This window comes from Colobus angolensis, unplaced genomic scaffold, assembly GCF_000951035.1.
Source record: "Colobus angolensis palliatus isolate OR3802 unplaced genomic scaffold, Cang.pa_1.0 Scaffold24, whole genome shotgun sequence".
Classification (NCBI taxonomy): Eukaryota; Metazoa; Chordata; class Mammalia; order Primates; family Cercopithecidae; genus Colobus; species Colobus angolensis.
The window spans coordinates 12,398,536-12,413,779 of record NW_012115599.1 but is presented as its reverse complement, the minus strand read 5'-3'; the positions used below and the strand labels follow the sequence as shown (position 1 = coordinate 12,413,779).

The window sequence follows — 15,244 nt, the reverse complement described above, 5'->3', positions numbered from 1 at the left end:
GTGGATTGTGGTTTCTCTAATAGGATTATGTCCCTCAGAGATTCTTCCTCCACACCACATATTTCCTTCCTCCATAAGTTTCCATTCTTTCCTTCCGCCCACTTCCTTCCCCCTGGCTTGTGTCTGGTATTGAGCCCCTGGCATCTGTCTCTCTTTCATCATTGATAGCTGGCATGAATGGGTGGCTGTTTCACAGGGCCTGCATTGTTGGCTCCCACAGCAGCAGTTCGAACATTCTCTGTGGCCTGAGTTCTGAGGTCCACCCAGGCAGTGTGAGCCAGGCTGGCCCCCAGTTCTGAGCTATGGTGTTTTCTTTCATTGTTGGTCCCTTAGCTCCTAGTTGTTAAATATGAAGCTGGAAGTTGATACAAAGCAGTAGAAGCCTATGCTCCTTTTATCAAAGTCACCTTGCATTCAAATATAGGCAGAGGGACATTGTACCTTGGGCCAGGATCTATAGGAAGTTGGCCATTATAATGTGATCCCAGAGATGGCAAATTTTGCAGCCTGATTAACTGTCCCCATCAGCTTCTCCTATGAAGTACTATTGACCTGAGCCACATTAAGTGGTCATGTGTCATCCTGACTGTGGCCCCACCACGCAACACCACTGGGTAGCTCTGTTCTGGCTGCCAGTTGTTGTATGTAATATTCATAGCCGTGAGTCGTGGCTTCCTGGGGCCTCGGTTAAGCTATGTGAAACTCTTGTGTAATCAACATTCCTTCTTCCCTAAAGGATTCAAGTTTTTCAGGGCTTGTTCATTGCTCAGGACCTGACCTTTGCGGTATAGCATTTTTGAGTTGGGGTTGAAAGTCTCAAAGTGGTCAAGTGTAAAGGAGTGGCAGGGGGCGGTGGCTCACGCCTATAATCCCAGCACTTTGGGAGGCCAAGGCGGGCAAATCACTTGAGGAGTTCCAGACCAGCCTGGCCAACATGGCAAAACCCCATCTCTACTAAAAATACAAAAAATTTAACTGGGCATGGTGGCACACACCTGTACTCCCAGCCACTCAGGAGGTTGAGATAGGAGAATCACTTGAACCCAGGAGGCAGAGGTTGCAGTGAGCCAAGAGAGTGCCACTGCACTCTAGCCTGGGTGACAGAGCAAGACTTGGTCTCAAAAAAAATAAAGTATAGAGGAGGGACATGCCAAAGTTGGTGCTTCTGTGCTCCTGTGGATAAGTAATCAGAGCCATAATGTGGAGCTAATTGGCTGCCCTTGGCCACTTCTCTAGACTCGTGAAAAGCTGAACAGACTGTGGAGACCGAACTGCTCTTCTGGAGCCGGGAGGAGAGGGGAGAGATGGGGGAAATGTATCGCCGCTCAGACCTCAGCGAGTTGGGTTCACTGTGAGAGCTGGTTGTTGAGACTATTTCTTGAAACCTGTTTTGGAAGAACCACTGTTACAGGACAGTAGCGTCATGCATGGGCATTGGAGACTGTAGTAGGTTGTGTTTATAAAGCACTTTTCATTTTGCACCCCTCCTCATCTGGCTACCCTCTCCAGTTGCAGACCTGAACCTCAAGAAGGGGCTTTGGGCCTTCAGGCGTGCTGATGAGGGAGAGTGGGTACTGTGTAGGCAGCAACAGGAGAGGTACCCAAGCAGGGGCATCGTCTCCCTAAGTGGGAGAAGTGTACCATCATGACATGGTGGAGACCTGGATTCTCATCACTATCATGACATTAAAGGGATTTTTTTTTTTTTTTTTTTTGAGACAGAGTCTCGCTCTGTCGCCCAGGCTGGGGTGCAGTGGCCGGATCTCAGCTCACTGCAAGCTTCGCCTCCCAGGTTTACGCTATTCTCCTGCCTCAGCCTCCCGAGTAGCTGGGACTACTGGCACCCGCCACCTCGCCTGGCTAGTTCTAGTTTTTTGTATTTTTTAGTAGAGACGGGGTTTCACCATGTTAGCCAGGATGGTCTCCATCTCCTGACCTCGTGATCCGCCCGTCTTGGCCTCCCAAAGTGCTGGGACTACAGGCTTGAGCCACTGCGCCCGGCCTAAAGGGATTTTTAAGTATCATGTAGCCCAGCCCACTTACTTTAGACACTGAGGCCCAATAAGATGAAATCACTGCCAAGGCCACACAGCTAGAGAACAGCTCGGCCAGGACCAGAGCCAGATCTTCAGGCTCCTGGGTTAAAGTCTTCTCCCCCACCACCTGGGGTAACCACTAAGACTTCTCATCTGTAAACATAGTTGACCCATGGTTCTCTGAGCTCATGAATAGTTCTTGAGAGTTTTGAGCAGACTAGGGAATTGTTTGTTGTAGGTGCAACAGATTCCACGTATAGAGAAGATAAAGTTGAATATTATGAAATGTGAGCTAGTGCTGGACATAATGTTATTTACTCTGATGATGTGGGTTAAAATCTTTAATGGGACTGAGTTCATGCAAGGGAAGCCCCTGGGTGTGCCAGTGTAGTGCTGATGTTAGATTCTGATTTGACCAACTATTTATGCTACTTCAGGGCGAGGTATTTGAGTGTACAGTAGTAGTTGGCCTCCTGAGCTAGTAGTGTCAGATTTCTAGGATGTTGGGGAAGTCTCGAGAGAACTGCAAATGTCTCCTGGCATTGACAAATTAGACCATTTTGTTTTCAGTGGATCAACTAAGGTTAAACTTAAACAAATATGAGCAGCTGGGAGATTTTGGAAGAAGCAAGTTGTATACATTCTCAAAAAAAAAAAAAAAAAAAGAGAGAAAGAGAAAGAAAAGTCTGTGCTCCCTGAGGAAGGAAGGATGAGGCGTGGAACTCGGAATGGCCCCCTCGGAGGAAGGAAGCAGTTATTTCTCTGCCGTTTTGTTTCTGTTAAGGAATTCCAGAAGTTGCAGGTTGTGGATCGTGACCTTTTTTTTTTTTTTTTTTTTTTCTGTTGCTGCTTGCCAAAGAAAGGGAGGGCGGGTGGCCTTTAAATAACACTTTGGCCTTTATGGAAATGTATCAGATGTTCCAGGAGTGAGTCTCACTGCTCACGCTTGCTCACTGGCCACTGGCGCTCTCACTTTTGCTCCATGTTCACTCACTCTGTCCTGACTTGTGTCCTTTCTCTAGATTATAGTTAACACTCTTCTCGCCTTATATAGCAAAGTCTGGTCGTTAATGTTAACAGAAATCTAACAACAGGGAAGGCTGCCAGATAGCATTAATCAGGCCAGTGTTTGGAATTTCATAAATGCTCTGACTTTGGGTACAAATTGAACATTAAGAACAATATGAAAACTGTCTTCCTTCCTCTCTCTTCTTCTTTCCTCTCCCCCTCCCCAGCCTATCCAGTTTCTCTCCTGTTTCTCTGTGAATTCCTCTGCTGTGCCGTATGCTTGCTGCATTGGAACTTTGTTGATTTTTGCAACGTTTAATTTTTTATTTCTCTGTCTCTCCGTCCACTCCAAGACCACAGGCAGAGCAGCAGCAGCCGGAGCCAGGACTCTGCGGAGGGGCAGGACGGGCAGGTCCCAGAGCAGTTCTCAGGCCTCCTCCACGGCTCCTCCCCGGTGTGCGAGGTGGGGCAGGACCCTTTCCAGCTGCTCTGTACTGCTGGCCAGAGCCATCCAGACGGGTCCCCCCAGCAGGGCGCCTGCCACAAGGCCAGCATGCAGCTGGAGGAGACGGGTGTGCATGCTCCTGGAGCCTCCCAACCCAGTGCCCTGGACCAGAGCAAGAGAGTGGGCTACCTAACAGGCCTGCCCACCACCAACAGCCGCTCACACCCTGAAACTTTGACTCACACAGCATCTCCGCACCCTGGTGGTGCTGAGGAAGGAGACCGGAGTGGGGCCAGGAGCCGAGCCCCTCCCACCAGCAAACCCAAAGCTGAACTCAAACTCAGCCGCAGCTTGTCCAAGTCTGACTCTGATCTCCTGACCTGCTCACCCACAGAGGACGCTACCATGGGGAGTCGGAGCGAGTCCTTATCCAACTGCAGCATTGGGAAGAAGAGGCTGGAGAAGTCACCCTCCTTCGCCTCGGAGTGGGATGAGGTAAGGCCGACATGACGTCACAGGGAGCTGGGCTGGCCAGGCTGGCCACAGCCCACCACAGCTCCCCTGAGTGCCAACTGTCAGGCCCAGGATCTGGGCAGGGTTGCTCTGGTTCCTTCACTCTGTAACTAATGTGTTTCTGACAATCGTAAGAAGAGGCGAGCCTCAGGTAGCGTGGATCACAGAAGACAGGTCCATTAATGGTTAAATTAGCTGGTGGAGGCCCCAGCAGAGCAGGGCTGAGGGAGGGGCAGTTTCTAGAAATGACATGCTGTTTGGAAATATTTGGATCCCATCAGCCCCATTGAGAGAATCATGCTCACCCTGGAGATGCTTAAGATGAGCTGGAGTACTTCCTATGAGTCCTTCAGGAGGAAGAGAGAAGATCCAGGGTTAGTTGAGAGGTGTGATGGGGTGTTTAGGGGAGGACAGGGGGCTTTTCTTTTTATATATATATAATTTCAACTTTTATTGTAGATTCAGGAGATACATGTGCAGGTTTGTTACATGGGTATATTGCATGATGCTGAGGTTTGGGATACGATTGATCTCATCACCCAGGTAGTGGGCATAGTCCATAGTCCCCAGTAGTTAGTTTTTCAGCCCTTGCCCCCACTCCCTCCCCTCTCCAGTAGTCCCCAGTGTCTATTGTTGTATCTTTATGTCCATGAGTACCCAATGTTTAAGGGAGAACATGCTGCACTGTTTGGTTTTCTGTTCCTGTGTTAATTCAAATAATGGCCTGCAGCTGCATCCATGTTGCCTGCAAAGGACACGATCTCATTCTTTTTTACAGCTGCAAGAGGAAGGCTTTTCTAGTCCCTGCTTCTCCATGATTATTCTTACTGTGCTGTCCTGGAAGGCCAAATACTTCTTCCAGCAGAAGGGTCCTGCCCATCCCACATTCCCAGATTGGTCAGGCAGAAGAGGGCTAAGTGGTTCAGGAAACGAAGATTAGGGAGTAGAAAACATTGGGAGTCAGAGGCCCAGTTTTCTTTCATAGTCATTATTAGTTGGAAATATGTACCGAAGTATTTCTCAGTGACCTATGGCATGTCTCGCTGAGCAGAAGAATGTGTTTCTCAAAGATAGGTAAACACCCTGGGAATGTTAAAAGTACCACCCTTGCAAGCTTCTTACTGAGTGGAAGCTGCCTTTGAAGTGGACTGGGTCTGTCTCTGAGGAATAATTTCAAGAACTGCATTTAGCTCTTCAAGAGGAAGCGAACACTACAGCTGACATGTCCATTTGAGCAATCTGTAGACTTAATGCCCTACCCAACTCTATTTGGGTAGGTGCTGGAAAGTTATGTAAACCAAAGCCAGTCTGTTTCCAGTGAAGGAACGGGGTTGAGGGTGGAGGCTGTGCTTCCAGCACTACCTCCAGATAAGGTAGAAGATGAAGCTTAAGATTCTGATTAGGCAGAGACAGAGGAATCCTGTGCAGAAGATTTTCATTGCTTAGTAAACAAAGATTTGATGAGCCTGTGCTAGATGCCTGGCCACTCGTGGAAAATCACTATGACTGAGATAGCTTGGGGGAGGGGGGTGCCAGGAGATTACACACTGGAGTATGTATATTTGTAGGAATGTGTGCTCTACCTTTGTTTTTTAAAACAGAGTTTTACTAATTTACAGTCAGCTGTAGGAAAAGTTCAAGATAAATTTAAGAGGAGGGTGCTGAGTGTGTGTAAGGGCAGAGTGAGAAATAAGGGTAGAAAGTGAGATTTGCACCAGGTAGTGAGAGGGCCTCGAGCATCAGGCCAAGAGATGAGTACAGCCAGCCTTCCATATCCATGGTTTCTGCGTCTGTGGATTTAGTCAACTGTGGATGGAAATGTTTGGGAGAAAAACATAAAACAACAATAACAAAGAATGCAAATAAAAATACAGTATAACAATTACATATAGCATTTACATTGTATCAGGTATTATAAGTAATCTAGAGATGATTTAGAATATACAAGATGTATGTAGGTTATATGCAGTAATATTTCATGTCAAGGACTTGAACATCCACAGGTTTTGATATCCAAAGGGTGTTCTGGAACCAATCCCTTGTGGATACTGAGGGATGACTCCTAGATATGCTATCAAGGCAGTGTCTCAGAATCCTTTAAACGGGCTGGAAATCAGCTTTACCAGTCCAATGAATCACCTCTTCCTTATGGCTCCTGAACGTATGCCCACCCGGAGAGGTCAGCAGTACTGGGCGATTCTTCCCAGGATATTTATGTCCTGTTAACATGCAGCATTTCTGGGCAGTCTTATGGGCTCCACTGTTTCCTCCTGGCCAAGAAATACAAAATCACCTGGGCAAAGCTGGGCTAGAGGTTGTCTGTGTGGGCTCATAAGCCAGTGTCTCTTTGCATCGAGAGGAGGTTCATTTGCTGATATCACCTGTGCAGATAAAGATCGCAAGTGCATGCAATGGCCCAGGGATCTAGATCTATCCAAGATCTAGGTGTTGTGGGCCAGTTCTCTAGTGTGACTGAAATGCAGAAGCCCTGCTACATTTTAAATTTGAAAAAACTTAAAGGCAATTGAGGTCTTACTGGAAAGAATTCAGAAGACCAAGGTTTGCTTACATCCTAAACATTAACAGGGCCCCTTATGTGTAACCCTTCAATGTTGTTTCTTAGTGATATTATACTTGGTTTCTGTGGATATCACTCTCTAAAGAGAAACTCCAAAAGTGTTTCCCCCAGTGATTGGCCCTAAACCCAGGGCCTTGGCAGGCTTTCCTGGAATAGGGCATTAGTTAATGGCTGCTTCCCACCCTATCCCTGACCAGTGCCCGTAGCCTGCTTTGCCATATCCTGTCCTTCCTGATGTTTTTCTTTGTTGTCCTTGGACCCCAGGATGTGGGGAACTCTGCTCTGAAGGATCTGAAAGTGCTTGGGCCTAGCTCAGCTCCTCACTGTGAGGCCTGGGGAGGCAGAAGGAAGGCTGTGGGGTGGGAGCCCCTCACGCTGTTCCTAGAAGGAAGTGCAGGACAGCAGATGGGCTCAGGTTCGGGAGTCAGCAGGTCCAGCTTTGAGCCCCAGCTCCGCCATCTCCACCTCGGTGCATGGACAACCTCAGTAAGCTCACTGTTGTTGTTCTTATTTGTGAAACTGAGGCAGTTAGATCTGTGTTTCAGAGTGTTTTACCAATTAGAGATGTGTTTAACTGCCTAGCATAGTTCCTAGCATGCATAAAGTGTTGACTAAGCGGTAGATATTAATGTTACTGTTGTGCTTGGAGCTTCCGAGAATGGGAACTGAGGCCTGGAGTGCCTTCAGACCTTAAGAAAGGCAGAGCTCAGGCCGGGCATGGTGGCTCATGCCTGTAATCCAAGCACTTTGGGAGGCTGAGGCAGGTGGATCACCTGAGGTCAGGAGGTCGAGACCAGCCTGACCAAAATAGTGAAACCCCATCTCTACTAAAAATACAAAAATTAGCCGGACGTGGTGGTATGTGTCAGTAGTCCCACCCACTCAGGAGGCTGAGGCAAGAGAACTGCTTGAACCCAGGAGGCGGAGGTTGCAGTGAGCGGAGATCACACCACTGCACTTCAGCCTGGGTGACAGGGTGAGACTCTGTCTCAAAACAAACAAACAAACAAAAAGGCAGAGCTCTTTGCAGGAGTTTCTTTGTTGTTTGGTGGTGGCAGAGTCATGGGGAACCACTGGAGTTCAAACCCTTCAACTGGTGATCCTCCTACACAGCTCTGCCTCACTGCAGGGATGGGAGAGCCCACCCAGCCTGAGAAAGTAGGGCAGGCACCTTCCCCATTGTTCTCAATTGAGAAGTTAACGAACTTTCTGTTGAACTCCCTGAGAGGAGAAGAGAGGTTGTAGAGAAATCTACAGCCTTCTCTACAATTTATTTTTCAAATCTATTCTTCATAATGGCCAGCAAATGGCTGGCTGGCTGGCTGGTTGGTTGGTTGGTTGGTTGGTTGGTTGGTTGGGATGATGTTCTCCAGTTGGGGAACATGTATGTCTAATAGATCTGGGGGTCATTTTCTCCAAATACAGACTGCTCCTTATTGTGGGTTAATGCAGCCCTGTTGAACTACCCTGAGCAACTTGACTTCTGAAAGATGGCCTGGTTAAGGTAAACCTCTGTGATCGTATCTGTTAATGACACTAGCATTCTTCCTATTTTCTATTGTATTTTTGGTGACAAAGAAGTCATAGTTTGCCTTTGGAAGAGCTCAGCCTAAGAGGAGATCTGAATCCAAGCTTCACTATAGTTATTTTCTGTGTTCTCCAGTCAAGTCAAAGCACTCTTTGTTGTCTTAATGATGCTTGGGATATAATAGAGGACAAACTGAGAAGGTGTACATAAATAAAACTTTAAAAATATATAGATAAGGAGTGGGAAATTCACCTACATCCCTCCATGCACACTTAACCTCTGTTAACATTTAATACATATCCAAATTTGGCATCTTAGTGTATTTACTGATTATAATTTGCTTTTCTTACTAGTTACTGCATGTTGTAGATATCTTACCATGACAGCATCAATAAGATCTGGATTCAGACCACCATTCTAAAAAGGCTGAGTGTTCTCTTGTATAGCTATATCATAAGGTTGGTTGGTTTGTTGTTGTTGAAACTGTTCTCCAACCATTAGATGCTGCACAGGTCATTTTCCACCTGCCCTTCAGGTCCAATTCCTACCCTTTTCTATCTGCCTATGTGTCGTACATTAATAGGCCAAGGGGTTGTTGGATTGGCTGTGTTCCTCTACTGAAAGCCACCACTCCTGGGAGGGACCTTCTCCCAATAGCTGTTCTCTCTGGGTTCTAGTAAATGGTCCCTCCCTTTGACCCTTCTGACCTAAGGCTCCTCATTGTGACTAGCTCCCCTCCCTGCACCTTACCCAAACCTGTGTGAATAATCCCATTATTAAGTTCCTTCAGGTACACAATTTGTGCCGTCTTTTCCTGCAGGGACCCTGAGTGACATAGCAGTTTTTGGCACTGTTTCTATCAACTCTGAGCAAGCATAGATGGCTGTATGCTGGAGCAGTAAACATGGCTCTAGCATATAAATTATAAATTAATCTTCATTTGCAAATGAACTACAAGGCTTAGATATTGAGAGTGCTGGGAAGCAGGAGAAATTCATCATTTAACTGGAAGCACCAAAGCTGTGGCAGTGGAGTCATGGCGGGACCAGCATGTAGAAAATTTCTTTTACTCTTTGAATATTGGTTGAAAGGAGTGCAGCTGAAACTGTAACCAAAGGAGGCATTATGCCTGCAGGAAAATCTCACGGAAAAGTATCACAAGCAGCAGTGGTAGCTGTTGGATCAGGCTGTAAAGGAAAGGGTGGAGAGATTCGATCAATTAGTGTGGAAGTTGGAGACAAAATTCTTCTCGCAGAATATAGAGGCACCAAAGTAGTTCTAGGTGACAGGATTATTTCTTATTTAAAGGTGGTGACATTCTTGGAAAGAATGCAGACAGAAATAAATCACTATTGAAATGACATCACGTGAAGCTGCTCCTTCCACTGAAGTCCTGAAATATTTCATCATATAAATAATTTCCATGTCTTTCTTTATAATAAACTTTCTTTATAATAAACTAATGATATATAAAGTAATGGCGGCCGGGCGCGGTGGCTCAAGCCTGTAATCCCAGCACTTTGGGAGGCCAAGACGGGTGGATCACGAGGTAAGGAGATCGAGACCATCCTGGCTAACATCGTGAAACCCCATCTCTACTAAAAAATACAAAAAACTAGCCGGGCGAGGTGGCGGGCGCCTGTGGTCCCAGCTGCTCGGGAGGCTGAGGCAGGAGAATGGCGTAAACCCAGGAGGCGGAGCTTGCAGTGAGCTGAGATCTGGCCACTGCACTCCAGCCTGGGTGATAGAGCGAGACTCCGTCTCAAAAAAAAAAAAAAAAAAAGTAATGGCATCCAGTGTCTCTAAAACTTTGTTTTTCTGCACTGATACAGACATTTCCAAATAAAAATACATAAATTTAACAAAATTAAAAATCCAAAACTTTAAGCCTTTCCCACTTCCTACTATAGGAAAGAAACCTGTTTTCCCTTCATCAAGCTGGCAGTGTCCTCAGCATCTCAGCTGTGTGCTCCTGTGGCAGAATTTCCTTTTTGTGTGTCTTCATCCTCTGTCTCTTGCACAGTGTGAGGTACCCACAGCACACACAACCAGCACCAATTAACATCTGAGATAAATACCTTGTAGGAAGAACAAAAACGTCTTTCTGGTCATATTGTGGTTTGAATGGATAAAAAGTTTGTGATGACCAGATCAGCCTCTCACCTGCCTTTGAATGGGATTGAAGTTTATGAAAGAGAAAACCACAGAAGGCTGTTTGTCTGCTTAGCATAAACATTGGAGTCATTTAAAACTTGGCTAAAGGCTTAAATGATAAATTTGTGTTTTGTAATCAGCTTTCATAAATATTAAATAAGTGGGAGATGGGTGAAGAGCAGGGACTTGCTTTGTATGCATTTTGTATAAGCTGAGAATAATTTCTAGCACAGGATTTTGGGAATGTCCTAGCTTTGTCTGAAATGGTAGCTGAGGAGACCCTTGGCTCTTGAATCCTTTTCCTGAGAAGTGAAGTGGCAGCAACTGGGAGGGCACCCTTTCAGGCCAAGTCCAGAAGTGGCCTCGCTGCCTCGCCCTTTCCAGCTCTGTCCCATTGGAGGCATGATGTCATCAAGAGACAAGCTGATTGGTTCAACTCAATAGAGGCTTTGGCTGCGTTTAACCCTTGGGGGTTAGGTGTGCAAAAAGAAGAATGTAAAATAAGGAGATTTGCATTTCTACTGATGATAACTAAATTTCCCACACCATATTCTGCAGTGTACATTGTTCCTCGTTATGTAAACAAGCATGCTGTGTAGTCTTTTGTGCTGAGCAAAGCCCTCCCGCCCTGAACAAGAATGTGACACTCCTACCTCTGGGGAAAGATTAGGGCCTGGAATGTCTGTTTAAGTTGTTTCCAAGTATACGCAGTAGTCACAACTTTTATCCTAGATGAAACACCCTTTAAATTTCCACTGGGCTTAGGTGGTCTGGTAATATTGAGGTAATTTGTTCATATTTTAAAAATAATCTCATTTATTTTATAGGCAGCCGTAAATAAACAGTTTTGGCCTTTCTATCGAAGTGAGTTTTGTTAGCCTAGATTATAGATGTGTATATATGCATGTGTGTATATATACATGCAGTGTGTGTGTGTATAGATGTATGTATGTTTATATGCATTTCCACAGTCTTGATGCTAACAGGAGAAACTCCGGTGTTGTGAATGAGCGGGAGTTAGTCCTGGCTCTGCAATTGACTGCTGATGAGAAAACTGGTGTGTTCTCTCCCGCTTGCTGGTCCCTTGCTGCCATCATGCCTCTAACTGGACAGGTGCTGGAAAGCAAGGGGAATGCACCCTCCCTGCCGCTGCCACTTCACTTCCCACCGATGCATTTCCCCATTGCTGCTGTCCCTATCTGTCACTCATCTGTTTCCCTTTTTCTTTTTCCCTTTGCTCTTTCTCCCCTTTTCTTCTATGCTTTTTTGTCTTTTTTTCTTCCTCCCTACTTTTCTCATTCATTTTTCCTTTTCATTCTTATTTTTACAGGTGGAGTTAAGGATGGGCTTCTCTTCTAGCCTCTCAGCCCTCTGCGCCAGAGGGATTTTGCTTTTATTTTTTTTTTTTAACATTTTTTCCAGGGTTGACTCACATTTCTATTCTGCACCAGCATTTGTACCACTTGTGGTGTCAGCAGGCCACCACGCACACTGCCAGCCTCTGTCCCCCACTAAACAGCCTGGTTCCCTTTAGCTGCAACAAGAAGGCACCATCAAGCACCAGGGAGGGACTTGGGGTATTTGTAAAATCGCCAGCAAAAGGAGAATTTTCCTTTTCTCTCTTTTTTGTTTTGTTACATTTTTTTTTTAACCCCAGACTGAAAGTTTGGGCGACAATGAATGTAGGTGAATATAGATGAGAGGAATTTGACCTTTATTCCAGTCCATACAAATGCTGAGAATCACAGAAGGAAACATTTTCTGGTATATTCTTTTTATACTTTGGTTGTGGTTTCATATCTTGTTTTTCTAGTAAGGTATCCGTAGGATCCAGAGTGTGTGACTTTACATGACTTTTGGAATAATAGTTCATCTTATATTATTCTAAGCAATTGTGTCTAAGAACAAGTAGAGGTATTTTACATAATCAGTAATAATAGTATAAAATTGAAGTATATTTGTATTACAGTTACTCATTCAGCTAATTTGTTGAGCACTTGCTCTTTTCCAGGTAGGCTCTAAATGCAATGAACAAAACAGACAAATCCTTTTGCCCTCATGGAGCTGGCATTCTAGAAAGCTAGAGGGGAATGAGAATTTAAAAAGAATAAATAGGTAAAAATCATAGTATGGAGTTGATGATAGGAGTGCTTGTGAGAACAATACAGCTAAGAACAGGATTAGAGGGTGCGGTGGGAGGAGGGTTGCCATTAGGTGAGTCAGCCAAGGAAGGCCCCTTTGAGGAAGCAAGCTGTGCATGCTCAGGGTGGGGAGGGAGAAGCATGAGTGATTATTGGGCTACTTTCTCTTAATTTCTCCTTGTAGGAGACATTGAAAATTCTACCCTACACCTAATATTGTCTTACAAATATACCTTATAACTTGACTTTTACTTTTAACTTCTTTTTCTTTAGTCATGATTGCTACCTGTTACCTTTCTCATCTTGGTTTTTTCCCTTGATTTCTTTATTTTAAGCTGTCGGGTGCATGCTTTTAAACATGCACACACACACACATTTTTAAAAAGCTATTGAACTAGAATAAAATCAGAATTTCTCAAACTTGATCATTGTTCTTGTTGTCATCCTAGGCAAGGATGTTGGGTGAGTTCTGGAGGAGGGGCTGGGTTATAGGTCATTGTCTTAGGAAATGCCTTTCCATGAGCTCATTGCATACTCAAGGCAGAAATAAAATTTGAAAACCAGGATCGTGAAGCAAAGGGAAGAGAACTCAAAATTACTAAGACTAGAAGATGGCCAGAAATCTCGGAAATGGGAGATCCAGTGAGGGAGGCCAACTAACTGGGTGTTCATGGAGGCAGGGAAGGTGAGTTCATGGTATGCCACCACCACTTGGAACACAGAAATGGTGCTAATGTCCTAAAAGAGCATTGACCACAATTAAGTTGCCCTGATGAATCTTAAGTACATCCTCTCGGGAGCCAGACCCATAGGTAATTACAACCAGTAAGAGAGGGAGATGCTGGTGGCCTCAGACATTCTCTGACCCTGAGTGGACTTCGGGGACGTCAGGGTAGAGGAAGCTTCTTAGAGACCAGATACGAAGGTGGTCTGTGTATGCATGCACGCATGTGTGTATACATATCCCAGAGAACTTTAATTTGTTTAGAGATGTGCTATGTGGTCAGAGTGGCAGCAAGACATTGGGGGATCGGCTTTTTATTATATAGGACTCCGAGAAAACAATTAATCTGGACCTCATTTTCACTTCCTTTGAAATGTGTGACCCTCAGAAACAACACAGGCTCTTTTCCTGACCCCAGTGTTATGCGAACATCCTCAAAGATGTGCTCTCTGATCTCAACTCTGTTTTCATGGACAACTACCCTCCCTGCCTAGGGTTCCTTTGTCCTGCTTTCTTCTCCATAGATGTTTCCTTTTGATGCTATCTGGTGAGTAGCCAGTGGGTAAGAAGAATGCCTGTGGCCTGTAGCTGCTGGGCAGGGCCAAGATGCTGAGCGTATCTTTCCCAGGCATCCTACTCTTGCTCACAAGCTCTAACGACCCAGTCTCTGGCGCCACAGGGCCCACCTGTCCATAACTCAAGGCGGCCTGTTTATTTGCCTGGACAGGTGGAAAACTGCCTAAGCTCAGTAGGGGCCTACAAATGACAATTTGTCTGGCAGTCTGTTCTTGGCTGTCCTGATTTAAACAGGCAGGAAGCCATTGTAAACTCAGCTAAAAAGTTGTGGTTTGTGTAAATGTTCTGGTTCCTTTCCTTTCCACTTTGGATCTAGTTATTTTCAACAGAACTTCCCCCAAAAGCATGGAAGAGCCTTATATCCATTATGCAGTGGGCATAAAGTCCTGGTTTTGCAGCTTGGGCCCTCTGCACTGGGCCAAAGGACAGTGAAGAACGCCATGGAACTTGGGTGCAGTGGCAGAGGACTGGCATCCCATCTTCACACTGTACTTCAGGGATGGAGATCTCCCAGCCTCAAGATCTTAGGCTGTTTCTGTGTCCTTGGAGGGAATGTTTATCTTAACCTCCATATCTAACTGTATGTAGAAATCTAGGCAAAGCTAACCCTAGAAATGGAATGTTTATGCCCTAGGGATTCTGCATTTTTTTTCATTATAATATCTGAATCTAGGTGAAATTTTAAAGGTACCAAAGACTATATAGTGAAAAATAAGTCTCCCAGATTCCCGGTTCTTCTCCCTGGTATTTTGAATATCCTTCCAGAAATATTCTCTGCATATAGAAGCATTTCTGACATGTTAAGCATTTTTCTTTTTAAAAGACAAAATAGTGCTGTCTCATGTGTATTGCTCTGAACCTTGCTTTTTTCATGTAATAAAAAGTAATTTTTGGAAAATCATTCTAATTAAGTACATGAAGAGTTTTCTTTTTTATTGTTCATAATATTCCGTGGTGTGCATATACTATCATTTATTTTTGTTTCTTGTAGATGGACATTCTACATGTTACCAGGCTTTTACTGATTAAAGCATTGCTGCAATGCAAATCCTTATACAGAGTCATTGTAAGATGTTTCCAGAAGCTGAGCAGCTATGTGAAAGAGTTTGTGCGTGTTAAATTTACTTTCCTACCCACAACATGTAAACACCTTATCAACATGGGGGTGGTCAGCCTTTTAGTCTCTTTTTGGTTAACAGATTGGTAATGTTATCTTGGGTTAGTTTTAAAGTGTGTTTCTTATCATGAGTGACACTGGCATCTCTTTACATGTTTACAAAACGCTATTTTCTAGATTCCTTTTCTCTTTTTTTTTTAACGTTGTTATTGAATTGATCTCTTTCTTACTAATTTGTAGAAGCTCTTTATATTTGAAAAAAATCAGCCCTTTATCTGTGATATGATTTGTCTTTTGGCCTTGTGGCATGTTTATGTGTTTTTTTTAACATGTAGAAATTTAGAATTTTTATAGTTGAATCTATCAATCTTGTATGACTTCTTCTTTTTTTTTTTTTTTTGAGACAGTCTTGCTCTGTCACCCA

At 44.6% G+C, this 15,244-nt stretch overlaps 1 protein-coding gene across 2 annotated transcripts in view; it reads left to right on the top strand.

Annotated features, from left to right (window-relative positions):
* ANKS1A (ankyrin repeat and sterile alpha motif domain containing 1A) overlaps nt 1–15,244 on the top strand; it is a 200,045-nt gene that overhangs the window by 119,313 nt on the left and 65,488 nt on the right. For both annotated transcript variants that reach the window (XM_011945402.1, XM_011945400.1), the window contains exon 11: nt 3,398–3,984. In XM_011945402.1, the coding sequence (XP_011800792.1) occupies nt 3,398–3,984 (587 nt within the window). The remainder of the gene's footprint in view (nt 1–3,397; nt 3,985–15,244) is intronic.